The 27,525-nt window shown below is 32.5% G+C and overlaps 3 protein-coding genes across 5 annotated transcripts in view; 1 reads left to right on the top strand and 2 right to left on the bottom strand.

The window, feature by feature from the left end:
• LOC135842657 (kelch-like protein 17) overlaps window positions 1–16,822 on the top strand; it is a 33,513-nt gene extending 16,691 nt beyond the window's left edge. For both annotated transcript variants that reach the window (XM_065360214.1, XM_065360213.1), the window contains exons 3-13: window positions 249–345; window positions 575–696; window positions 1,059–1,173; window positions 7,442–7,548; window positions 7,753–7,869; window positions 9,733–9,946; window positions 10,123–10,267; window positions 10,715–10,815; window positions 15,640–15,795; window positions 15,877–16,132; window positions 16,209–16,822. In XM_065360214.1, coding sequence (XP_065216286.1) covers window positions 249–345; window positions 575–696; window positions 1,059–1,173; window positions 7,442–7,548; window positions 7,753–7,869; window positions 9,733–9,946; window positions 10,123–10,267; window positions 10,715–10,815; window positions 15,640–15,795; window positions 15,877–16,132; window positions 16,209–16,521 — 1,743 coding nt within the window. In that variant the 3' untranslated portion in view covers window positions 16,522–16,822. The remainder of the gene's footprint in view (window positions 1–248; window positions 346–574; window positions 697–1,058; window positions 1,174–7,441; window positions 7,549–7,752; window positions 7,870–9,732; window positions 9,947–10,122; window positions 10,268–10,714; window positions 10,816–15,639; window positions 15,796–15,876; window positions 16,133–16,208) is intronic.
• Phb2 (prohibitin 2) lies at window positions 16,801–18,499 on the bottom strand. Its single transcript, XM_065360215.1, has 7 exons — window positions 18,246–18,499; window positions 17,909–18,029; window positions 17,611–17,836; window positions 17,410–17,535; window positions 17,230–17,337; window positions 17,069–17,146; window positions 16,801–16,997 (listed from the first exon to the last, which is right to left on the bottom strand). The coding sequence occupies exons 1-7, from the start codon at window positions 18,379–18,381 to the stop codon at window positions 16,893–16,895; spliced, it is 900 nt and encodes a 299-aa protein (XP_065216287.1). The 5' UTR covers window positions 18,382–18,499; the 3' UTR covers window positions 16,801–16,892.
• A 3,795-nt stretch (window positions 18,500–22,294) lies between these two features.
• Window positions 22,295–27,458, bottom strand: LOC135845608 (uncharacterized). Of its 2 annotated transcripts, none has more exons than XM_065364282.1 (21): window positions 27,196–27,458; window positions 26,986–27,121; window positions 26,796–26,917; window positions 26,467–26,723; window positions 26,185–26,401; window positions 26,014–26,115; window positions 25,688–25,947; window positions 25,499–25,610; window positions 25,311–25,429; window positions 25,090–25,239; window positions 24,900–25,015; window positions 24,565–24,825; window positions 24,383–24,473; window positions 24,105–24,319; window positions 23,870–24,041; window positions 23,664–23,801; window positions 23,459–23,593; window positions 23,208–23,372; window positions 22,970–23,137; window positions 22,765–22,879; window positions 22,295–22,666 (listed from the first exon to the last, which is right to left on the bottom strand). In XM_065364282.1, exons 2-21 carry the CDS (start codon window positions 27,075–27,077, stop codon window positions 22,473–22,475), a joined length of 3,201 nt encoding a protein of 1,066 aa, XP_065220354.1. In that variant the 5' UTR covers window positions 27,078–27,121; window positions 27,196–27,458; the 3' UTR covers window positions 22,295–22,472. The 2 variants fall into 2 exon arrangements, with proteins under 2 accessions (XP_065220354.1, XP_065220353.1); XM_065364281.1 differs by having other exon boundaries at window positions 27,189–27,457.
• Between the last annotated feature and the right edge of the window lie 67 nt (window positions 27,459–27,525).

Raw genomic sequence — 27,525 nt, forward strand, 5'->3', positions numbered from 1 at the left:
AAGGTCTTTGAAAATATTAAAAATTGAATTTACTTAAGCTCTCAAACTTGATATGAAACAAATCTTATAATTTTAAAATTGATTTTAGCTCGGATACGTTCTTGTACTTCCTGAATTTTTTTAAAAAATCTATGTAAGTGTGTGCAAAAAATTAAATCCATTATGTGCCAATGTATGTACCTATCTGTATCTACCTACTCTACGTTTGAATTAATCTATATTCAAATTTGATCTTTGTCTGATTACAGCTTTGCGATATTTCTCTGGTCGTTGGAAATCAAACGATTAAAGCTCATAAAATCATATTAGCCTCTGCTAGCCCATATTTCTATGCGATGTTTATCGGTAAGTGCAAAGTTGACCTAGTGAATGGTTCGCGTGATTTACTATATTTGTGTATTACTTACGAGTATGTAGTACCTACTTGTATACACGCTCGTCTTTTCGCCAAATGAATGAAACACACAATATACCATACTATAAAAAAATAAAGTTACGTAGACACGGAAGCAAAAGCGTGTTTAATTGTCGTCGATTTAAAACCATATGTTTCGGCATTACTATATGTTAACAGGTGATATGGCGGAAAAACACAAAGATGAAATCGTACTTCATAATATAGATTCGTACGCTGTACAGTTATTGATCGAGTACTCTTACACGGGAGATGTTAAAATTACCGAGGATAATGTACAGGTATGTGGACTCTATGTGAAGTCAGTCGAGCGACGAGTCTGCGAATCGACTTTCGAGCTATAGTGAAAGCTGAGCTTATATTATACGTGTGTGCTTTTTTGGCACCGTTGGACGCTGATACGATGGCGATAAGATAAAAAGGCTTTTGTTAAAAGCTTGCCATTTATATATACTCACTCGTATAGTTCGGCTAGATTAATGATACTTATATTAACGTTATTGGGAACTTTTATTTGATAAAGTTTCAATCTTTATATACGAAGCTTTAGAAATGAAGATTAAAAATAGAGGGGTTTAAGGAGGTTTTGTTTTGGATGGCGTAGAGATGAGATTTTTTTTTCTAATTCATAGTTTCGTTATAGGTTTTATTGCCCGCTTCTAGTCTTTTACAATTAATATCAGTAAGGGAGGCGTGTTGCAGATTTTTAATGAAACAGCTTCATCCTAGTAATTGTCTCGGAATTAGAAATTTCGCTGGTGAGTATAATATGTATTTTATTTAGAAGGTGTATCAAGGTAGCCCTTGTGTCCGTTTTTTTTCTTTCTTAGATTGTAATAATTGTTTTATTTTTTTTATTTTTTAAATGACAAATATTTTCCAAATTTTTGTTGCTGGTTTAATTTGTTGAAAAAATTTTCGATTTTTTTTGGCATTAGAAAATAATAAAATTAAGAATATTTTTCTCATAGAAATGAAATTCTGAATTATGTTCGAAAGTGATCAAAGGAATGAGGTTACTTAATGTGCTATCAAAAACTTGGAAATAAGGGCCACCCAAATTACACCTGTGATAAGATTAGATTTAGAATGCGACTCATTAAGTAGGTACGTAGTGATTTAGAATGCAAAAGGTAACCATGCCTACCTATTTATATTCTTTCTTCCTCATAGTATACGAGTATAAAATATAAAATGTGAGTAGGCATTATGTTAGATTTTCGATGGATATTCAAGTAGGTACTTTATAGTACAATGAAATGTACGTGTTGAACGAATATTTTTAAAAAAGGGACGAAACAACCGTAAAAAAAAGTACATTTTCCCTACAAAATGTCCCTTATTTTACATGAAGAGGGGAGGAGAATAAGAGAAAGAGATATATTTTGAAGAAGAAAAAAAAACGTGCACAAGCGCAGAAATACCTTTTATTTTTAATCAGACTCTCAATTGTAGGAGGAAAAAGGTAGGTTGAAGAGGGTACTTGACTAAGTGCCTTCGAGGTTCTATCAAACTTTTACTGCTTTTTTGACAAATACAATGCAAACGTGTTATACTCGTATATCAAAGCACGTACTGTATACTTTTACTTACATACTTTGCTCAAGAGGTCGACGTCTAAGTAGGTATTTTTTTGGATTTTTTTTTCAATAAATTGTTCAATGAGCAACGTGATGATGAAATTTTGGTACTAAATTGAATTCATTGACGATGCGTTAATGGTTTTGATCGCCTCGAGAGTTGTATCGTTATCGAGTTAAAAAAAAAACATAATTGACTAGAAATAATTTACTACTTATTTAAAAAAAAAAAAAATTGGAAATGATTTTTAAATGTTCTTTGTATTATGCAATTATTTTTTTGAAAATGAAGATAAAATTGCTTAAATAAAACGAAAGCAAGACGTTTTTTGAAAAAAAAATTCCGATCAGTTGAAAAAAATTGGGTACTTATCAATTTTTTCTCTCAAAATCCCATTAATTTTTTCTGTATTTACTCGAAAAACATAAGTAATAAATAATCACTCCATAATTTCAAAAAAATCCTCCTTTCATCGAAAATGCGACCTCTCGACGTCCTACATTGTAGTTCCTCCTACTCCAGTGACCCATTTACGAAAATTTTTTTGGCAAAAATCTTTCGTTTTCGAAATAAAAATGACAATGAACTAAATAAAATTTCCCATTTACGAGCATTTTTCGTCGAAGTTTTACAAACCATTTGCTGTGTTTGAAAATTTATTAGAACATTAGAGATGGAAAATTTTTTGCTCTACATTATCGAAGTTCGATTGTAATGAGTTTTCAGTTTCCACCCCGAAAGAACTTCGTTCGAGCGAAAATAGACCTATAAAAGCAATAAAACCGAGCAAATTTCAAGGTTTCGCGTGACTCTGCCACTGGTATATAAATTCAACCAGAATGGGGGAAATTTTTGCCAAGATAAATGACAAAACGCGAATGTGCAAATTGTCTAAGCGGTGAATTTTTCACGAAAATATCTCATTAACGAGAAGGGAGGAATAAAAATGACGATTAAAGGAATGTAATGTAGGTATTTGGCCAATGATCCAACCAAGTGTAGGTATTGAGTTGTGCGTGTGGAATTGTCTATAGAGCTGGAAAATTGAAACGTATGTTTGCTTAATGATTTGGAAGTTTCCCTTTTTTATGAATTCATTCATTCATTTATTCATTCATCGCCTAATGGAATTTTCCCTAAGGTTGTTATAAATTCACGGTGTTCATTATTTATCGTAACTTTAGCCGTTTTGTAATCTTTTGATGGTAATGGATGCTGGAATGTTTAAATTGAATAAAACATCGCGTTTAGGAAAGACATGGATAATATGTCTCTAGAATGACGGTTATTTGTCTATTACATACTTACGATAGTTTTAATTTTGCCATAAATAATCTCTGGTAATAGTGGAAGTGATTTTCGGGTAATTGAAAAATTTTTGGAGAGTGAATAGGATATTTAATTTAATGAATCTGAAATTGTTTAAGATTAATTGAAAAATTGAAAAAAATTAATAATGCTAGAAAACGTTCACAATCTGAAAAATTTGTTGAAAAATTTATATTTTATTTTCAAATTGGTTCAAATTTTCATCAGTTCTACTCAACTTGTGGATTGTGGGGAATTGAACAAATGTTCTCCTGAATTCGTCGACAGCCAAAACGAGCCCAGAGCAAATGTTCATGTTTCTCCTTGAAAAAAATCAATTATGAAAAAAGCGATGATTTGAGGGAGGGCGGGGATGAAAATCCAAAAAGGCCTTAATGCTGAGCAAATTGTCATTTTTCTCCTTTACAAAAAATCAATCAAGTTATGGGAAAATGATGATGGGTGGGTGAGGCTAAAAATTCAAAAAGTCTTGAATATTGAAATGAGATTTAGGAGAGAGGACGATAAAATCTGAAGAATATTTTCAGATCTTGGTAATGTTTTTATTCCCGGGGGGGGGGGGGTTGTTCTAGAAAACTCGGTGATCAAAGTTCTCCTAAAATTTCAAAATGTTCATGCTAAATTTCTAAATTTTAATTTTGTTTCGAAGATTTTGTTAAAAATCTACCCTGTTGGTGTTTCTGACCACTGAATTATTGTACGATGAGTAAGATCACTCCTTTGTATATTTTAGAGCATCTTATAGGGTCAATCCCCTTCACCCTCTCCTTCTTGAAAGATACTCTAAACTTTGGCAGTGTTTCATAAATTTTATTCATCTTCTCTGGAAATGTTCTTTCACCCAACAATGTTTTTCGGGCCCTCCATACAAAATTATTTTATGAATAATTTCCGCATTTCAATTTTAAATTGAGTAAAGGTTAATTCTTGGCAAATTTTATTTTAAATTCCATATCTAATATTGTTGGCAAAATTGGTCTCGTAACGATAACTGTAACGTTTTATTTCGATAACTTTTTAGTTTTATTTTAAATAAAAAATAAATTTCGTTTCGCGAGTTTGAAATATTGTTGGTTGCGTATTTTTAAGTTCTTTCGTAAAATCGCGTAAACTGTTGGCTATTGTTATTTGAGTAAGTTAAGAGTTAAATTCGTTATGTACGTTTCTGCGACGCGTTATTATTGATTTAATCTTCGAGTTGTAAAGTTATCAAAGTCGAGCAAAACCTCTTTATTGTTGTTGTTGTTTTCCCTCGGGTCAACGACCTAGAATTAAAAATAAATCTTTTATTTTTATTCTGTGTAAGATGTCTGTTCGATTTGTTCGAGTTATTGATTGATGTCTAGTAGTCAGATATTATCCAGTTCGAAGGATATATCGTACAAATATGTAATCGAATTTTTTAGCAACAATTTTTATAAAGTTTCATTTTTGTTTTTTTGGTTCAAATTTGATTAAAATTAAAAAAAATTAATTTCAGTCGGTTTTTTTTCTGAATATTGATACTTAATTTCACAAAATCTTTGCTAAACAAGTTTCAAGTTTTTAATCATTTTTTTTCAATTTCTAATGAAAATTTACCCTTATTTGTTATGAGTAAATTTTCGCTGTAATTTCAAATTGCATCAAAATTTCTGTGTTCAGTGTCTTGGTATGAATTTCAATTTCAAGTATGAGTAGGCATATTTTTATCAAATTTTTATTAAATTCAATTTTTTTGTCAACTGTTGTTTCAATTTTAAATGAAATTTGGGATCGAATTGTTGACACATTCATTCAATTCTGTTAGACTTTTAATTATTCAATTTCAAGTGAAGTCAAAATGTTTTTTTTTGTTTTTTTTTTAAATTGAATTCAATTTTTACCCAACGAATTTGTTGGCGAAGTTTTATTTTTCAAAGTCATTCAGAAATGAATTCAGAAATCTTTTTATTATTTTACATGGAAGGTATTCCAAATGACAAAAAAAAAAAAAAAATGAAAAAGCCTGCAAAAATTGATTATCAATCATCATTAGTGCTGAAGTGAATTCTTCGATTTTTGGTGATTTTTTTAAAATATCAAATTTGGCTTAAAAATGAGAAAAAAAAATCAAAATTTTATTAAATTGGCTTGAACAGCTGAATTAGGGTACCTATATGAAGTAAATTTCACCTTTCCAACTTATTACTGGGTAAAATTTTGTGGAAATTTCAAGTTTCGAAATTCTTCTGGTGGCTTCAGAACTGCTCAAAGCGGCTCAAGGCCGTTTTCAATCGATTCTAGGAGCTGAAAATAGGGTTTATTTCAACCTTCAACTGTTTAGGTTCATTTGGTAAAATTTTGATTTTTTTCCTATTTTTAATTTTCAAAAATTCACTTATGAAATTCGAAAAATGCACTTTCACCCCTGGAATTTTGACTATAATGATAAAATTGTGCATGTTTCTCAATCTAGTTTTCTCCGGATCTAAAAGTTGTTGCTAATTTGGATTCTCTGGTTAGAAAGAATTTTTTTTGTTTTTTTTTTTGAAAGAACTCTTTAAAAATTCCGATCTGAAAATTAATTTCGTTACCTACTTTTGAAATATTTTACATGGTCTGACCCTCGTAGAAATGAGTTATTTATTACGTTTACAGGTTTGTTTGTCCTTTGAACTCGAGGCCATTTCGATATTCACATTCAAATTAAAATCCCAGCGGAGACATAGCGAAGTCAAAGTGCACGTTTACAAAAGCACCTCTCCAGTAAAATATTGTCTCTCGTGTCCTCAAATGCTTCGGCTTTTGGTGCACACGCTACACTTTTTCTAAAACATGATGACAGAATATTAAATATCGCATGTTTGTAGCATCGTTCTCGCCTTTTCGAAGGTTGCATCGGTAAAAAAAAATGTGTGTATGTAGCTCTTGGTTTTATTTAAATGCAGTCAATTGTACTTGTATATAGGTTGTACATGTACACGTGAAACCTATCCATACACCTTGCCTTGGTTTCCCATTTTCCATTACGAAATGAGTTAACAAAAGACTCGTGGCTGGAAAACGCGACGCTATTTTTATCGCGTTCGTTGGAAAAATGATAAAAAAGAACTCGTTTATTACGTATTTTGGTGTATATAGATGTAAAAAAAAAAAAAAAAAAAACAAAGCGACGAAGGTAAAAGATTCTCGTACAGGGTGTTTTACTCGTACTGTACCTATTTATACTTATGATAAGGATAACAGCAGTCTGATTCTGACTTTTATTTCGATTTAATGGATTCTTAAACAATGATAGGTAGTCGATAACGTCTACTTGTTATTTTAAATCACTTTCATTAGTTCCATTATAACTTCTCGTTAATCCACAAAGACACCTATATGTCCCCAAAAAAAATTCAATATCGGGTAAATCTCGAAAGCAATATTTGAAATGTTAGGTTCCAATGATTTTCGAGCTGGTTTCTGAATAGGTACCTACTACCTAAAGCTAAAGATAAGGCTAAATTTGATAGAAAAATCCGCCAACATAAAAACGAGAGCCGGAATCAAGCACAATAGACGCTCTTCCTAACCCAGTACAAAAGAGAACACGAGGTTTATGGCTGCGAGCTTTTACGACCCTATAGAGCTTTTATCGACATGACGAAAGAGTCTTGTTGATGCGATGTTTTATACCAGTTATGGGAGCTTTTAGATGATTAATTATTAACCGCAGCAGTCTCGTCGAGGTGAGAACGAAATTATCAAAATGAGCCCCGAAATTCGGCCAGATAATCCGCAGGAATAGAGTATAGGTATTAGGTATTAGTAATGGGCGATGTTTATGGTAATTCTGATATCGCGTAATTGTTGCTCGAATGAAGGATGGTAAAAGTTATCGTACTACAGCGAGTTATATAAAGGATTATATTAAGCACATGTGCGTGTCTAACTTTTATTGATCATTATACTCGTATACGAGGGGTAGGTATTTGTTATCGTAGGTATACGTAAGTATTTATTTTAAAGGGATTTTTCGAAGGTTTAATTCGACGGAATTGGATCACGCGTAGGGGTCTCGCATATGCCCATAAGTATTACCTATAGCTCTGGTAACAATGTGCTTTTTTGAAGAATTTTTAAAAATCTGATTTGGTATTTTGTCTTTTGCAGATATTCATTTATGCGCCGAGCTTCAACAAAGATCGTATAAATATATCTTAATGAACTTCCAAGAAGTTATGAAAACCGAAGAATTTTTCACCTTATCATTCGAAGAGGTAATAAGATGCGTGATGATGGCTGATATCGTGTGTTTTTAGCTTCCCTTTTTCGAAGAGGCCGTTGACGCGTAGTTAAATTGTTTGAAAAAGGGGTTCTCGTTATCAACATAATTGTATCGATTGAGGAATTCACACTTTTGCGGAAAAGTTATTTTTTTTCGGGAAACTTTTGAATTTTTTTGTTTTTTTTTTCTTTTACAGCTTTTAAGTATCATCTCCAGCGATCAACTTAACGTATCTAAAGAAGAAAGCGTCTACACTGCCGTTATGGATTGGGTTAAATATAATTCGAGTGAACGATCGCAATGTGTTCCAAAAGTAAGGATAAATTCCAAGATTATTTATATTTTTCTGCCTCCTGTATTTAATGAATTTAACAGGGTTTTCGATTGTATTTGTATTTCATCAAATCATATCTTCCATTCAGTGTTCCTGAAAATTATACACTTATCGATTTTGACTCTAATTATTGGGGTAGAAGGGGATGCTAAAGACCATAGAAAGAATTCAACCGAAAAATTAAGGTCATATTCGTTTACAGCATTTTCAGAAATAAATTTTTGCCTAATGTTTAGAATTTAATTTTTTTAAATTTAGCTTAGAATTTTTTGTGCAAATTTCAAATTGATTTTTTGTGTTGAATTCTAATAATGATTTTTTTTGAGCGATGACAAATGAATTTTTTTTGAACGATGATTTCAAGTGAATTTTTTGTGGTGGCTTAAAATAATATTTTGAATGTTTTTAATGATGATTTCAAATTGATTTTTTATTGTTGAATTCGACAAATTTTTTTTGAATGATTTCAAGTGAATTTTTTGTGAGTTTTTTTTTAGTGTTGAATTCTAATGATTTTTTTTCTATTTAAATTTTCCATGGAATTAAAAATGTCTAGGTGTAATACCCCGTATAAACACCCAAAGTAATTTATTCGAAGTCGAATATTCTACGAGTCAAAGAAAATGACAGTCATCGTTGATGGAAAAATGAAAATTGTTACTAGGAGGATGTATATGTACTTGAAATCGAAGGTCAGAAAATGGATTATATCATTTGGTAAAATGTCTTCTGGGAAAGTGGATTTTGGAAAATGTCAAATTATTTGAACTAATTTTGAATAAATTGTTCAATGATTTCAAATTGAGTTTTTTAGGGTTGAATTTTTATGAATTTTTTTTGCATGATGACCAATGAATTTTTTGTGGTGGCTTAGAATGAATTTTTCAATGTTTTTTGTGATGATTTCAAATTGATTATTTAGTGTTGAATTTGATGATTTTTTTTTGAATGATGGCAAATTAATTTTTTTAAAATGATTTCAGGCGAATTTTTTTTGATTTTTTTATGTTGAATTCTTATGAATTTTTTCGAAATTATTTCAAATGAATTTTTCATGGCGACTTAGAATAAATTTAAAAATGTTTCGATGATGATTTAGTTTGGAATTTTTTTTGTGGTTAGGTATTCCAATAAAATTTTTTGTGGTCTAGTTTTTAATAAATTTTTTTGGTAATTTTTGAAAATTAATTTGGGAATTTCAAACTGATTTTTGTGTGTTGAATTCTAATGATTTTTTTTCGTAATTAATTTTTTGTGCTAATTTAACAGTAATAAGTAAATTGTTCAATGATGATTTGTTTTGGAACTTTTTCATGATTATTTCAAACGAAATTTTGTGGGTGTAATTTTTAATAACTTTTTGTGATTTTTAGAATAAATTTTTGCCTTGATTTTAGTATTGAATTCTAATCAAATTTTTTTCTTCTCGAGGTACCTACCTACCTACCTATATGAGTCTATGACAAATGAATTTTTTTACAATTATTTCAAGTGAATCACGTCCCTCTCCTCGTTTTAAGAGTTGTAAACTTGAACAATCTGAAAAACCCTCTTAACTTTTGTGTAATTTTACTCATTTTTCTTACTTTTCCATTTTTTATTTAAAAAAAAATTTTTTTTTGACATTTTTTTAATATTTTAAATGAATGATTAGGTATGTTTTTTTTTGGAAAATACTGAAATTTCTAAAGTTTGGTGCTTATCTTTTCTAATTTTATTAATATGAAGCACTTAACCAATATGTTCATGTTCTATATACTTACAAATATTTTTTGAAAAAAATAGGCTCTTCTCTACGTATTCTTATTTGATTACTGACAAAATTTGATATTTTGTTTACAGCTTCTGGAGCACATACGGTTCCCTCTGATGCAACGCGAATTCTTAATGAGTAACGTCGAACCTGAAAATCTAGTTAGAGACGATGCAGACTGCAAAGAGTACCTGCTGGAAGCGATGAAGTACCATTTAATGCCCGAATACAGAATGTCGTTCATAAGCTCTCGAACCAAGGAACGAAATCCCGACGGAATGCTACCGTATATTTTTGCCGTCGGTAATTGATTTTTTCTCCTTTTTTTTCACGTATTAAACGAAGCACAGCCACTCAACTTTCCTGCCTGTCTGTAGATAAATTGATAATCTGTCCCTAAATACACCTACCTACCTACCTATAAAACAAGTTAGATTTTCATTTGGAAAAAAATACTCAAACAAATTTTTCTTCCTCAGGTGGTGGAAGTTTATACGCTATACATTCGGAATGCGAATGCTATAATCCGAAATTGGACAGATGGTTTAATATATCGCCCATGTTATCGAAAAGGAGCCGAGCTGGGGTTACGTCGTTGGCGAAGAAGTTATTCGTGGTCGGAGGGTAAGCACGTTCCGCTGCCGGTGCGGTATCAGTTTTGTAATTTTTCAAATAGAAAAATGCCTAACTTCGTAAGTTTGTAATGAAACTGAAACCACGCGATAATGGAATTTGAACTAGTATCGATCGAGCTGCTCATAACGAAAGCGAATTTCATTGAATGATTGTGCACGCGGGATGCGGGCCCCCAACGAGACACGCCGCGCCGACGCGCCAAAAATAAAAATCGATATTAAATTTTTGCTCCAAAAAAATATAACGACTGCAGCCGGCCGGCGTTTTCTTATCATTTAGCCTTGAAATGGTCACATGGCTTAGGTCGTCGTGATAATTTATAGAGCTTTTATATGGATCAGCGTCGAGCGTTCCGTTCCGTTATTTTAAGAGCATGTAAAAAATACGCTAACGCTACGTATACTTCACCAGATTTTTTTCCTCTTTTCTTTTCAGATACGACGGAGCTTCTGATTTATCGAGTTGCGAATGCTACGATCCAGGTAATGATAAATGGACGCAAATCACTCCCATGGGCATTAAACGAAGTTGCTTAGGTGAGTGACCGACGACATTTTGCAAATGTTACCTCGCTGCGGTTTTTTTATTCGTAGTCAACGCAAGTTTCGAAAGGTGAAATGGGGGCTGTTTCGATGGTTGCGGTTTTTAAAAATGAAGATACGAGTATTAACCGCAACTTTTCGTATTTTTGCGGTGAAAGTTTTCGGTTTATGGATGGAGTTTATTTTATTTTTTCAAATGACCTAGTCCAGTTTTTTTTTCTTCTTCACAAAACTGTTCTCTGTGAACAGAAACGATTTTCAAATACGACAGTCAGCTGAGTTCTTTTTTGAGTTAGGTCGAAACAACAGAATGCCTGAAAAACTCCTCCTTCTTCTCCTCAACTCACAGCTGGTCCTTTAGACTAATTGAAAAAATTCTTCAATGATACAGATTTTTATTGCTTAAAAAATTTGGGGTACGTACCCCCTTCCACCTTTCCTCTTCATTATTGATCCCTAAAAAGTCAAAATTATTCTCTGATGTTTTTTATTTTTTTGGAAATGAAAGCTTAAGTCGCACTTTTATCCCCTCTCACCAGCTTCAATTTTTAAGATCGAAAATGTCAAAAAGGCCAGAATCTATGCATTAATAATTTTTTTATGTTGGGTTTGGACTTCAGTTGAAGAGCTCCAGGTCCCTCCCGCCTCCAATCATCGCTTCTCCGGGTTCCAAAATAAATCATCGTAATGGTGCAAGTTGCAAGTACACATTAAAATGGGACGTTTTTCAACCTTTTTTGAATTTTGATTGGGCTAGCAAAAAAACCTTGGCCAAATGACGTCAAGGCGTAGGAAAAGTTTCAAAAAAATTGTCGGTCAACGTTTAACCCCCCCCCCTCCCTCAGGGCTCAAGCTTATAGTATTAGTAATTTTGAAATTTTTAATAGGTATTAGGTAATAATTATTAATTATGTGTCGATAAAAAATTATTTTTTCAAGCTTGGGTGATCTGAAGGCCTATACTATTACACATATGTAAAAAAGTAAATAAGTTGTTCAATTTTAACTCTACCATCTTAAGGGGATGATTAAAAATTATCATATTTTTATATTTTGAAGAAAATGGCCTAAAAGCGATCATCTGCAAGCAGTGTTGGTTGTTTAAAACTCGATCGTTTAAAACATTGTTCAAAAATCAAAACAGCTATTTTAAATACCGAGAAAAAAACTTTGTTGTATAAAACATTATTTCTATTTAAAACTGTTTTTATTGTTAAAAACTTGTTTTTTTAGACCTCGTTTTTTTGTTGTTTTTTAATTATTTTGAGATTTTTGAAATTTTGACCATACATAGAATTAGGTATAAAAAAAAAACAAAAACAAAAAAAGGATTTTGACAATCCATAATCTAGATTATCCAAAATTCGTGTAAAAACATACTTAAATTACTTATTTGATATTTGTCAAACGTATAAAACATAGGTACCTAAAAGCAATATACTTTATGAATTTTATTTACATTTTTTGATTGAACAAGAACAATAAAATCAAACAAAGTTACAAAGTATCAAACAAAGTTACGAAGTATCAAAAAATTCTGAAAAAAAACAAATAAACTGAATCTGAAACCACATTCACTCATTGAAAAAAAACGAATTTTTTTGTTTTAAACGTGTTTTAAAAACGTTTAAAACAGGTCAAATTTTACACTTGAATTTGGGTTAAACATACAAAAAAAACTGTTTTTTATTTTTTTTTTCAAAAAAAACTTTTTTTTTTTCAAAAAAAACTTTTTTTTTCAACACTGTCTGAAAGTACCTACATTCTTATTAAAGACATCAAGAGACCACCTCAACTGAAAACACATTGAAACAATAATTGAAAATTTTTCAATTTTTTAAATTTTGTTGGTTTTTCTACATCTTATTGAGGTCATTTGGCCATGATTTTTTGCTAGGATCCGTCAAAATTCGAGAAAAGTTGAAAAACGACCCACCTTGGTACACGCACATATATTTTAGGTTCTTAAAAATAACAGTCTTTTTAAAATTATTTTTTGCCCGAAAAAAACACAGTTTGATTCACATTCCTTTTTTGTATTATTTTGGATAGCTGGATTTTTTAACTTTAAAACATGCATAAAATTAAAAGCTAAAAAATGTCAATGTTTTAAATAATTTAAACACTTGAAACGCGTTTCAAACACCCATAAAAAAAAATAAAAAATTGATATTTGCCAAGTCAGGTACTTACACTAATTATAATTTTTCAATTTTTATCAAATTAAGAAAAAAAAGATCGAAATTTGTTTAAAAACTCATTTCTTTCAAAGAATGGGTGAGTAACGTTGAAAGAGCATGTTCTTTTTTTTCTTTTGAAAATTCATTTCAATTTTTTTATTGTTTTAATATTTTAAATAGTTTTAAGGAAAACGTTGTTTAAAACGTACCAACCATGACCTTTGATTAATTCCAATAAGTGAAGGGGGGGGGGAGGACTTGAAGCCCAATTAAAATCAATTTTTTGTAGCTAAAATGATAAACTGATTTGTATTTGAAAAAAAAATTTTTTTGCCCCCCCCCCCCAAGAAAGCGTAGTTTCGTCCCTGATTGCATTTTTTTCTTACTTCTCAAAATACAAAATCTTCATAAGCTTTCAGCCTCGTTTCACTCAAACTTCCTCAATTTTTTTATCGTCAACGAAAACCTAAAAAAATATATCATTTCTCAAATTCTCATTTTTTAAACCTAAAAAGTGGATAGCTTTGCGATTCTCTACATTTCATTATTGAAATTAATTTTCTTTTAAATCTTTTAAATTCAAAATCAATTACATAGATTACAAAAATCGGCGAATCTTATAAGTTTTACGATTGTGGTGAAATTTTCCCAAAAAAATTTGAAAAATTGTCCAACTTGTTTGAAAAAAAGTTTAAAAATTTACTACATTAAAAAAAAATCGTCCAATGTTTAATTTTTATGAAACCACATTGACTGGACAAGAAATCGTTGTTCTAAAGATGTTTTGCCAATTGAGATAGGTAGCTAATTTGAGGCACTTTTTAAAAAACCATGTTCTCAATTATTTTTTTCATTTCCCTTATTTATGATCATTTTCAGTGATTTTTAGGTCAATTTTACATTTTTTTAAAAGTGATACCTACAGGGGTGCCCAAAAGTCAGTTAACCGCATCAAAAATCACATATATTTCAAAAACTAAGCCTCCTAGAGAAAAACTAATGACATTGATCTGAAAGGAAATTTTATCCTCTACAATTTTCTTCATTGTAATTTTTCTCTAGGATGCACCGTTCGCTGGGAAAATCAACTTTTATGTCAAAAAACGTGAATTATTTTAAAAATTAAAAAAAATTGGGAAAAATATTAAAGAATAATGATTCATCCAGTAGAGGGTGCGCATGCCTGGAGATGACGTCATGCATGTTACCCAGGGATGTCTAGCTAGCCAATAGCCATTAGCCATTAGCCGTTAGCTTATTGAATTTTTGACGTTTAGCCATTAGCCATTAGCCAGCCAATCAACAAAAAATTTAGCCATTAGCCAGCTTTAGCCAATTGATTTTGGCTAAAAATGATTGGCTAAAATTGAAAAAAATGGGTGAGTAAATGAGTTTCCTGTGGGTAAAAATGTTTTAAAAAATAAAATTTTAAATTTCGTAATAAAATCAAAAGCAAAAGACCAAAAAAGTAGTTTGACATTGGCGGTTCCAGTTTTTTTTCTTAATTTTTTTCAATGATCGTTGTTTTTCTAGAAAATGAATGAGAAATCAGTTTAAGAAAATAATCAAATAATGCGTGAATGCGAATAATTGTGATTCACGTTTGTGAAACAATAATTATTTCCTAAAACTAGAAACAATATCTACAATGGGAATGTGCTCATTTAGAGGAGTATTTAGAGGGGTCACTCGATTTTTGAAAAATTATAAAAATTAGCCAGCTAATAGCCAGCCAATAGCCAGCCAATGAAGAGACATTAGCCAATAGCCGTTAGCTTAGCCAAAGCCCTAAATTTTTTTAGCTTTAGCCGTTAGCTTTAGCCAATCCCATTGGCTAGACATCCCTGATGTTACCTTTTATTTTACCTACCCAAGTACCCAACAACCTACTTATTCAGTTTTGTTTTGGTAGAGGACATAAAAGTTGATTTTCCCAGCGAACGGTACATCCTAGAGAAAAATGACAATGAAGAAAATTGTAGAGGATAAAATTTCCTTTCAGATCAATGTCATTAGTTTTTCTCTAGGAGGCTTAGTTTTTGAAATATATGTGATTTTTGATGCGGTTAACTGACTTTTGGGCACCCCTGTACCTTATGTAATTTGATTTTTGCAAAATTTCATTCCGTAATTATAATTTTCTATTATATTTTCATAATTTGATATTTTTTAATCATTTTTTTGCGAGATAGGTATTACTTTGGGTACTCAATTTTTCCGAATAGTTATTCATCAACTTATGTTTCTTACAATTTTGGTGACATCTCGCTGAATTTTAATGATTGTATGGTATTTGATTATTGTTCAATAATTGAGGTGATTTTTGAAAAATTTCTCTCAAATGTTGTATCCTTCCTTCATTTCCTCCTTTACATGTGATCACATTTTCGAAGAACAAATCTGCAATTTCATTTGCAACAATCCTTGAAATAAATAGATATTATAGAAAGTCACACGGTGACTTGTGAGTGTATACATTTATGATCATTGATCACGATCACGATTCTTTGAGATTGCTCAATTTTAGCTTAAAATTGTTTTTTTGAGTTTCGTTGAATTTTGTAGTTTTATCTATCGAATTCTTCATAACTGAACTTTATTCATAATTAACTAATTACATTTGCACCAATTCACACAGGGATTTGCGGCTTCGAAGGGCTTCTTTACGTATGCGGTGGATACGACGGCGCCTCTTGTCTAAGCAGCGTAGAAAGATTCGATGCTCTGAACGGAATTTGGACCTCTTGCCCCGAAATGTCGACTCGTAGAAGATATTGTCGCGTAGCTAACATAGGTTCGAATCTTTTCATCATTCATTTCATCGAGTAGGTAGCTTAGCATAAAATTATGCCTACATTTTCTCTTCGTCTTTTAGATGGATGTTTATACGCTCTCGGAGGATTCGACACAAGCACTTACCAGGCCAGCGTCGAAAGACTCGATCCTCGAATCGGTCGTTGGATGAGTGTACCATCGATGAACCAAAGACGAAGCAGTTCCGGTGTAGCTACGTTGAACGGTATGCTGTACTGTGTTGGCGGTAACGACGGTACCGTTTGTATGTCAAATGGCGAACGTTTCAATGTACGGCGTAACACTTGGGAACCAATAGCTTCTATGAATGCGAGAAGGTAACCTCGTCATATCGTACCTATTCTAAATTAATTATTTTCATTTCCGTAACTTAATTCTTACTCGTATTTGTAGATCAACTCACGAATTGGTGGAAATAAACGGTAAATTGGTAGCAATCGGCGGCAACGATGGTAACTCGAGTCATAATTCAGTCGAAATGTACGATCCAGAATCAAATCGTTGGACACCTTTAGCGTCCATGGTGAGCAGACGCAGTTCTGTGGGCGCTGCTGTAGTCTGTTGTTTCAATATGGAAATCAAACAGTCTCACAAAAACGGTATTATACCGTTGTTGACTAAAAATAGTCGCACCAATAAAAGTCTGGATATCACTAAACACGAACTCAAGAGTAATAAGACTTCGGAAAAAGATTACAAAATGTGATACGTTAAAAAAAATTACGCATTTATATTCTCAAGACTCCCTTTTGCACAATTTTCTATTTTTGTAAATTTACAGCTCATTTTATACCGAAGAGCTAAATGGATCGTTTTATTACTATTAGACGTGAAACTTTCACATGTGTAGATAAAGATACATACGATCGAGTATTGTTCGTTAGATGTGCTTTATGTTTGTTACGTTTTATAATTTTGACAATGTTACTGGTACGTTTAGATTTTAAAAATTTTTAGCGTTATTGTATAAAAAAAAGGACGTAAATACAATGGTATTTGATTTTATACTTTTATTAACCGTACACAAAAAAATTAATTAAACTAACTATTTAAAGAACAACAAATTCGAATGTATATTCAGTGTTTCTTGAGTTTATTACTATGATCATCGAACGCGGGATCGGCAATATTCAACATCAAGCTGCTAGCGCCAAGATACACTTTGTTTTGCGAAGTGGCGATCTGTAAAATACACAAAAATTATTACGTTACCTCGATTAAACGAATTAATTCGATGTAAAAAAATTAATTACCGTTCGAGCGACACTTTGAGCAGCACGAATTTTACGTAATTTCAAATAACCCGGGTTCATACCGACGGCTTGACCTAAGTAAACATCGCATTAAGGAAAAAAAATCACCGCAAAGAGACACATTCGCAAAATATTCAAGTTATTGAAAAATAAAAGGATATCATTTTGGCAGCTTCGGCTTCACCCTCAGCTTGTAAAATCTTCTGTTGTTTTTCTTGTTTAGCTCGTTCTACGACGAAAACAGCACGTTGAGCTTCTTGTTGAGCGACCTAAAGGAATGAAAAATGCTCACGTAGAAAAATAACAACGAATGGTTTGTCAACATGTCGATGATAACTCACTTGTTTAGCTTCAACGGCAGCGGTGTATTCTTTTCCGAAACTCAATTCGGTTAATGACACATCGTCTAAGATAATATTGAAATCTTTTGCTCGTTCTATTAATTCTCTTCGCACCAATAACGACACCTAAAAAAAAATCGAATGATTATTACAGTCACATCGAATTTCAGTTTCGAAAAAATGACGCAATCGAATACACACTTGCTGTCTTTGGGTAATAAGTTGCGAAGCGTTAAATTTAGCCACCACTGATTTCAAAACTTCGTTACAAATCGAAGGTAGGACTTTTTCATCGTAATCTAGGCCCAGATGAGTGTACATGACCGGTAATTTGGAAGCATCCGGTCGCGATAAAACTCTTAAGGAAATGTTCACCATTTGTAAGTCTTTTGATCCGGTGGGAGATGAAATTTTTCTCGGTCTTGATCTAAACAAATGATTCGAAAATTAGTACCAGCGTACGTAGAGATGTGGACAATGAGTCGAAGAAAACACTCACCTTATATCGTAAATAATAGGGTACTGGAACCATGGAATTCTGAAGTGAAGACCTTCAGTGAACACATCATTTTGAATACCACCGATTCTACTGAATATGATGGCTCGGTGACCTCCCTCAACTGTAACATAAATAATCATTAGAGTATTAATATAATTAGGGGCAGGAGCCGACATGATGATGAAATAATGCGCCAGGAGTGTTGCATTAGGTGTTTCAGGGTGTTTCGATGGAACACCACGAAACACCGGAATAACTTCAGATGAAGATTTATCTGATATATTATCATTAAATGGTGTATTTTACGGCTTATTTTACGAAATATACAATAATTTACCTGTGTACATCGACTGATTAACGCCATAAAGAGCGGCTCCTCCGAGAGCTAAGAGTTTCAGTCCGATTCCAACACCTTTTGGGGCTTTGTTGAAACGGCCGGCTAGATCGTTCAGCGGGTTAGGGTTGCTGGACATTTTCAATTTAGTTTTTTCTATAAACCGTAGATTAAATAAATTATTATTAGCATGAGATAGAAAAATAATCACCACACCGGAATGATCAAAAATCGAAAAGTTATGAAAGAACAGAAATAATTTTACGACTTTTGGGCTTGCTGAATGTAGGTTGTCGAGTAAATCATTTACGGTAAATTACCAAAATTACAGTGGATTGAAATGAAAATACGGTCGTAAATGTGTAATTTCAAGTTTTTGCAATAAAAAACAAAAATTTCAAATTTTTGAAAAATTTGGTTTTTAAAAAATAAAACAAGCAAGGTCACAGGTGACCTGGCAACGGGTTCCCCTTAAATTTGATACCATAAAAAAAAATTTAAAACCCCTTTTGGCCAGGGATGTTGCGATTCTCAGGCTAAAAGAATCGCGGTTCTCAAATTGCGATTCTATGATTTTTGTAGTAGAATTGTTTGTTTGCGGTTCTGTATGCATAGGAACCGCGGTTCTTCTCTCTGTTCTCATTTGCGGTTCCCATTTTTTTTTAAATTTCAAAATCAGACCAATATTGATAGTCGGGGAGCCCGCTTAAGGATAAATTGCACCCCCCCCCCCTCCCACCGGTAGATCCTCTGTGACAACTTTTTTCTTAAAGGGGGGAGTCCTAAGGAACATTTCTAGCGCTTGTACTCAAAAAAAAAGTAGCCCTACATACAAAATGGCGGCCATTTTGATTGACAGGTCAGCCGAAATCGCAGATTTGCGTTCCAACATAGGACTTGCACAAAATTTTTCAAACTGTACAAAGGTAGATCGAAAGATCAAGCAAAAATTTATCACCTGTCAAAATTTCGAGTGCTAAAGTGCGTTTCTCAATTTTTGGTGAATTTTCGAAAATCCAATTTAGGCCAAAAATGAAGGAAAAAAATCAAAATTTTACCAAATTGACCAAGAAAGCTGAAATTTGGGATACACCCTATTTTCGACATGCCAAATCGATTGGAAACTGTTTCAAACCGTTTTTAGCAGTTCTCGGAGCCTCCAGCAGACTTTTGAAACTCGAAATTCCCTCAAAATGTCACCAAAATGTAGTTGGAAAGCTGAAATTTATTTAGCAAACTAATTTCAATTCGATACGAAGTCAACTGCAGGGGGATTTCAAGTCGTTTTGGGGCATCCAGCGATTTTTTGAAAATTACTGGAGCCTCCACTTTTAATTTCCTAAAAATTTCATCAAAAAAATGGAGATGGAAAGTCAAAATTCATTCTACAATTTAATTTTAATACGCTACGAAGTCGTCTGCTGGTGGATTTCAAGTGGTTTTGGAGCCTCCAGCCACTTTTTGAGAGTTCGTATGGTGTTTTTTGGAAAATTGAAATTTCCAAGAATTAGCTGGAAGCTTCAAAACCATTTAAAACCATTTGAAACCACTATGTAGTCGACTTCACATCGTATTGAAATTAGTTTGCGAAGTGAATTTCAGGTTGCCAACTCCATTTGGTAAAATGTTGCGGGAATTTCAAGTTTCAAAAATCTACTGTAGGCTCCAGTAATTTTCAAAAAGTCGCTGGAGGCTCCAAAATGATTTGAACCCACCTGAAGTCGTCTTCAGAGGGTGTTAAAATTGGACTTTGGAGTGTAGAGTAAATTTCAGCTTTCCATCTCCATTTGATGAAATTTTGTGAAAATTTGAAGTTTCAAAAATCTGATGGAGGCTCCAGGAATTCTCAAAAAGTCACCGGAGGCTCCAAAACGACTTGAAATCCCGCTGCAGTTGCCTTCATAGCGCATTGAAATTAGTTTGCGGAAAAAATTTCAGGTTTTCAACTCCATTTTGGTGACATTTTGTGGGAATTTCGAGTTTCAAAAATCTGCTGAAGGCTCCAGAACTGCTCTAAACGGTCTGAAACAGTTTCCAATCGATTTGGCATGTCGAAAATATAGTGTATCTCAAATTTCAGCTTTCTTGGTCAATTTGGTAAAATTTTAATTTTTTCCTTCATTTTTGGCCTAAATTTGATTTTCAAAAATTCACCAAAAATCGAGAAACGCACTTTAGCACTCGAAATTTTGACAGGTGATAAATTTTTGCTTGATCTTTCGATCTACCTTTGTACAGTTTGAAAAATTTTGTGCAAGTCCTATGTTGGAACGCAAATCTGCGATTTCGGCTGACCTGTCAATCAAAATGGCCGCCATTTTGTATGTAGGGCCACTTTTTTTTTTGAGTACAAGGGCTAGAAATGTTCCTTAGGACTCCCCCTTTAAGAAAATAGTTGTCCTGGTGGATCGACGGGGGGTGCAATTTATCCTTAAGCGGGCTCCCCGACTATGAGCAAATCAATGAAAAAAATTTCACTTTACTTTATAGTTCTAAACCTACACTACTTAGGGGAAAAATTGAAGAAGTCAACTGTGAAATTTCACATTTATTTGGCAAAATATTGAAAATTTGGGAGCCGCAAATGCAGAGAACCGCAAAATTGTGTTTTGCGATTCTCTTAACGTGGTCCTTCGGTGATTGAGGGTTGCGTTTCACTTATCAAGGCAGAGAATTTCAATCTTTTTTTTTTCGTGTTCAAAAGCACTAAAGTAAAAACTTTTTGCGCAGAACGATTAATATTAGTTTGTTTAATATAATAAAATATTTTAAAATGATAAAAACAGTATATATCTGCATTTGTTATAGTTATTTCGGAAGATGTCCAGACTGACGGTTTTAAAGACATTTCTCAGCGAAAACTGGATGAAATTGGATGATTTTTGGATATGTTGTTCATGAAAGTGCCCTTGAGGCTGCTATGTTGCCCTTTTTTTCAAATTTGGATTTTAAGTTGCCCTTTTTTTCAAATTTGGAATGAAAATTCCAAATTTTTAAAAAAGGGCAACATAGCAGCCTCAAGGGCACTTTCATGAACAACATATCCAAAAATCATCCAATTTCATTCAGTTTTCGCGGAGAAATGTCTTTAAAACAGTCATTCTGGACATCTTCCAAAATAACTAAACAAATGTACTTATCTAATGTTTTTATCATTTTAAAACATTTTATTATATTAAACAAACTAATACTAATCGTGCTGCGCAAAAAGTTTTTACTTTAGTACTTTTGAACACGAAAAAAAAAAGATTGAAATTCTCTGCCTTGATAAGTGAAACGCAACCCTCAATCACCGAAGGACCACGTTAATGAGAGAATCGCGAAAGAGCCGCGGCTCGGAACCGCGGCTCCGCGATTCTATTAGCGATTCTTTACGCGATTCGAATCGCAACAACCCTGCTTTTGGCCCTTTTTATTAATTACGAATTTAGGAATTTACGACTTACGACTTAAAAAAAAAAACGATGAAATGTCAATGAAAATTGAAAATGGTATCTATTTCAAAAAAAAATAAAGTTATTAGGTAATTAGGTACATACCTAGGTACTTAATTAATAATAATTTTAATTTCATTCGGGAAAGAGGAAGGGAAAGGGAAACCCTAATAATAATAATTAATTAATCGTAGTTGTATTGTCTCATTTCTGACTTCACCAATAGAAGCTGTTAATTTACATGAAAAATAATTCTATTACGCGACACCAGACAGCGCTAGTATCTAGGTTACTGAAAACCTGATGATGAGCCGTAGCGATTCTAATAGGGTTTCCCGAGGCGGGGCTCGGGGAACCCTAAAAATGAGAAATTTTTTAAATTTTCCATTTTCTAAACTTGAAATTAGTTGAAAAAATTCTTTGGATCTGTGCAGAGTCAAGAGTGCAGATTGATTGAGCTCATGAGGTGCAGTATTTTTGCATAAGTAACTTGTAGGAAATTAAAAAAGGACCCTGTTGTAGTGATGAAAAAATAAACAAATAAAGCCAGACAATCTAAATAAATGCATTCATCAATCATCACTATGGCAAACTCTCGTCGACAAAAACCGAACAAAATTAAAAATTTTCAGATATTTTTAATTTAAAAAAACTGAAACTACAACAAAAAAATCATAAAGAATTACAAACATGAAAATCAACACATCGACATGGAAAACATTTTGCTAAGTTGAAAAATGAAAAAAATATGAATTTTGAAACAAATATTATTCGATAAATTTGTGTCAGAGTAATTTCAATATAAAGAATTGGAATTCAATAATTGTTGACTAGTATTAATAATTAAATCTTTCACATCTTTCGCATATGATATCTGCTGCGCTTTCATGATGTGTTTCCAATAAGTGTCATCTTTCTTGGGAATAATTGGCTCGAGGACAGCATTCAGTTGCGAAGGAGTCATTGTGTGAGATAGATGATCCAGAATTTCTACAAACAAAAATCGGAATAACAAAATACATACATGCAACGAAATAATGCAGAACAATACTTCACAAACAGACAGTTAATGAATATTTATTACTAACGATCGAAAATTTCTTCGTATTCCGCGTTACTTCTTTCTGTATCTTTAATTTCAGCCATACGATTTTGTACAAGGATGATCAAATCTCTCCATTTTTTCACTCCGCTGAAACAAACCTGAATAGAAAAAGGAAATCAGTTGTTAAATTAGTAACGACATATATCAGTTAAAAATAAGGAAAGAAACGTCAAATTAAAATATCATACTTTGGCGTAAGGAAAAATAACGGAAAAACAATTATTTTTAACCAACTCCTTCGCTACATCGAAACTATTCAACATGGCTAAAACATTTAATTTCATTTCCATACTGGGTAACGTATCGATAACTTCTTTTACAGCATCTTCAGTTAGTAATTTACTCCATATTAGATCCTATTTGAATAAAAATGAATTAATAAATGTGAAATTTACTCAGTTAATATTGCAATCTCAACGAAATTACCTGTAATTTTCTTAATGCAACGTAATTACAACTGTCTACAACTGGTAAGTAGATAATATATTCGGGTAACTTTTCACCAAAAATCGGTTCAGGTATAACTAACGCAGAACTGCTGTTCTTAGGAACTTTGACTCGAAGCTGCGTCAAATATGATCTCAAAAGTATCTACACATGTGCAAATGAGTAAAATGTTCACAAGACAGAAAATTATGGCGAAAAGTACGTTAATTTAGGTAAAATTATTGATATACCTTCAAACAGTTATTTACTCCGGGGTCATTAGCAGTAGTGACAATTTTTCGCGAGAAAACTGATTCTAAAAACGTTTGTAAGACTAGATGGCCCTTTTCCATTGATACCTGGCATGGGATTTGCTTCAGTAACATCTGTAAACAAATTTCAAATACATAAATAAAAATATTCCGCAAAGGTGTCCAGTTAAAGTTTCCTACTTACTTGAACAACATCAGCTAATGGGAAAATTTCGTTTTTAATTAATTTAGTCAGGATTTCCGACGTCTCATGAGGTAAGTTTTCTATCAGAACGCTGGTAAATTCGGAAAAGTTGGTTAATTCGTTATCGTTTTTGGTAACCTGGAAATAATTTCAATTAATTTCGATGCTATGCGGAAAAGCACTAGTTAAATAATTCAATAACCAACATTTTCGAACAAAAAGGTCCAATTTTCGATAGCAACGTCGATGAAAGCTTTTTTGAAATCACCGTTTTGTTTTCTAAGTGATCCCAGTATCTCTATAGCTTCACTTTGTAAGCACTGCTGCGTGTATAAAACACATAGCACGAATAACACGTGGACATCGGGAGGTTCCGTTCTGAAAATTGAATTCGGTTACATACATGAATGTTTTTATTGGGTCCGATATTGTTAAACTTACGAATGAAGAGATCGTTTCAAAAACGGTACTGCTCGATGACCATCAGAACGACAAATTTTTTCATTAAAAATTAAATACTGGGTCAACTTGGAAATTTCGTTGTTGTCTTCTAACAAGCGAATAATCCATTCGGCGTTCGTGGATGAAATAGCGTTATCGTTCTTGACAATCCATTTTTTCAACATGTACATGATATGAGGAGTGTAACTTTCATCCTAAAATAAAAATTATTAATTCGCAATCAAAAGACATTTGTTAGGAAGGTAATTGATAGTTACTTTTTCAAATTCTTTAATTATTTCGCCAGGATTGATATTGGAAGAGAGAGCGATCGCTGTACCAGTTTTCGTATCTTCGAGATTTTTACTCCTATAAAATAATAAAAATAATACATTGTAGGGAATTGATTCAATTTAGATGATTTTCATCGTAAAAACAATTTTCAAAAAAGTCAACTCACTCGAAATACAATTTGACTAGATTCTTGGTGCTGGTTTTAAAATGCTCGAGAACTTGGTTTATATCGTCTTTATTGGTGATACAATAGTGAAAATTCAAAGCCATTTGCATCATCAGATAACCTTCAGTTAGCAGGTATCTCTTGGTATCTTTATTATCGTCTAAATATTTACACATTTCTTCAATTTCTTTAAAAGTATCGTATATTTTTGGTAACTTCAACGAATAAACCGTCCAAGGAAGACTTTCTTTTCCTTTTTTTCTGAAACATTCAACAAAAACAGCTACATAACGACGAATTCAATCGATTTCCAATAAAATAAAATAAATCAGTACCCTTCAGTCGACGTAGTAAGCACAGCAATACAATCATCAGATCTGACAAAATTAAAAACTCCCATGAACGTGGTAAATGCAAACACAGAAGCCCATTCGGTACATTTGTTAAGAACCTGTATAAGATACGATTTGTTGCAATGAATAAAATATTTTCAACATTTATTCCACGTGATTAAATTTTTTATACCGGAATTTCGTTGAAAACGATCGGCCTCAAGGTAGGAATATTGTAAGTTTCTACGCCTATTCTGGTCAATAAATGCAAAAAACACGATTCAAAAGTCGCACTGATGACTTGTGTGGCAAAATGAAAAAACGTGACAAATTGTAATCCATCCTGAAATCATTCAGAGTTAATTTTCAAGTAAATATTTTCTACCAAGTAGGTACCTATTTGAAGAGTGTTACTTGAAGTTTATCAGCATTCAAGTGAAACAGATACCCTTCTTGACCAATCACAATCAAAAAATTCAAGCAAATGAATTGTTTTCCACCGACGCAAAATTGTTCGTAATAATTGTCCATTCCTAAAATTAGAATCAGATATAAAAAATGTCTTCACATTAATTCAAAGTTTGTAGATAGGATAACGTTACCTGGTTTTTGAGGAGAATCACGAGTTAGCACTTGAAGAGCAGTTTTGACAATAATTTCATCAGGATCACACAAATGCAAAGCTAATAAACTTTCTGCCATAACACTGATTTCCTATAATCATCAAAAAATCACCTATTAAATTTCACTGAGTAATTTTCAAAGATAGGCATGAAAAAAAATGAACGTACTTTACTAGAACTATGAGTTTCAACGAAGTTATCTTCGATTTTTGTATTTTTTATTTCGCAATGTGATCTCGGTGGAAGAATAACAAAAGGAGTTTTCTTCTGATCAGTTAAAGTTTCATTTACACCTTTTAAATAAACAGGAATTGGAAACGAATTCGGTGAAAGTATATTTTTCAACGTTTTGAAATATTTCGTCTCATCGTTACTCTTCAACGCCGTGATCAAATTGTTGATGTGAATAGCGCCGTTTTTGGTCATGACTGTAAATGAACAATTTGTGAGTATGAAAAAGATTTTTTTCCAAAATTTCAATTACACCATTGTACCTTCATTTTTTGGAGTAAGACTAGTTTCAGGAATGATATCCTCGTAAATTGAAGTATTTTCATTGCTTGTCGGTTCAGGTTTTACTTCATCGCTTCCTGCAACTAAAAAATTAAATTTATTCAATATTCGTTGTAAATGAAAATAAACACTCTCGATGAAAAAATACTCACCTCTTTTTAATCTGAACACCGAAACCATTTTATGGTTATTGGCAGTGATGACATTTTCACAAATCGTTACGGATACAGGAGCAAAGCTCATTTGGAATATTTGAGCCAAAGGAACGAAATCAATAAATGCAGGACTTTTACCATTATGACCTCGTAAATAAACTTTTTGAAAGAGATACAACGTCGAACCACTGGCTATCAACAGGCGACCAGTTTTCTGCAATGAAAACGAATTAATAATGTACAGTGAATTGAAAATTCAAGCCATAAAAAAGGTAATACCTGACAACATGTAATACAAGTTGCAGTAGAGTAAGATACAGGAATTTCAATCATATCTAGATAATCTTCATCGTCTTTCGTGCAGCTTGGAGTAACTACACCTGCTATTCTAGCTCTCATAAAACGTTTAACGTATTTAGTACATTTTTTACATTCGTTGACGACGAAATCAGTTTCCCAGTTGATATAAACACGAGCGATGAGTACATCTGATTTTTGATTAGTTTGTTTGCCTTCAAGAGTAGCGATATAATTACCTAAAACATGGGAATAAGCAACGTGAAAATATGATCAAATTGAGCGTATTGAAAATATGTAAAAATACTAACCAGAAGCGCAATGGGTTAAACACTGAACTCTGTCTACGGTTGGAAATGAAAACAACGGTTCTTTATTTTCTGATAGAAGATCTCTGACTTCTATTGAAAAATCTGATTGAGCTATCAACAATCTAAGACCGACACATAGATATTAATCAATACCCAACCGTTATAATGAAGTAATTGTTCGTAAGCTTACTTATTATGATTAGTAACTGTCATTGCTACCAGCTCTTCGATGGTATCAACCATCTGCCCAGCGAAATGGAAAACATCGAAAAAGAACACCATTTTTAAAGAATTCGAGGAGTGGAATGTTGTACTTCAATTTCAGACTGCAATTTAATAAGGTATTAAAAAACATTCCAGGAGAATGATATCATTCTGAATGTAAATCCTTACCTGTTACCTCTGGAATCATTATCATCGTATATCAACAGGATGTTGTTTCAGGGATCTGAGAGCGAATCTTGTTCCTAAATGTTACATGGCTCAGAAATGGATATATATTCTCAAATTCATATTCATTTCGGTGAAATTAATTAATGTAAATTGCTAAAAAGTATAAACAAAATATGAGACAAATCGAAATTAATTATCAATTTTCGGTGATGCTGAGTGATAGGGAGAGAACAGTGTTGCCACTGATACAGGTACAAATCGTCAACAATAATTTTGAATTTTAGCTGAAACCAGAATAAAACCAAATCAAGAAATCATGCATAAAACGATAATTAAT

Source organism: Planococcus citri, chromosome 4, assembly GCF_950023065.1.
Source record: "Planococcus citri chromosome 4, ihPlaCitr1.1, whole genome shotgun sequence".
Taxonomy (NCBI): Eukaryota; Metazoa; Arthropoda; class Insecta; order Hemiptera; family Pseudococcidae; genus Planococcus; species Planococcus citri.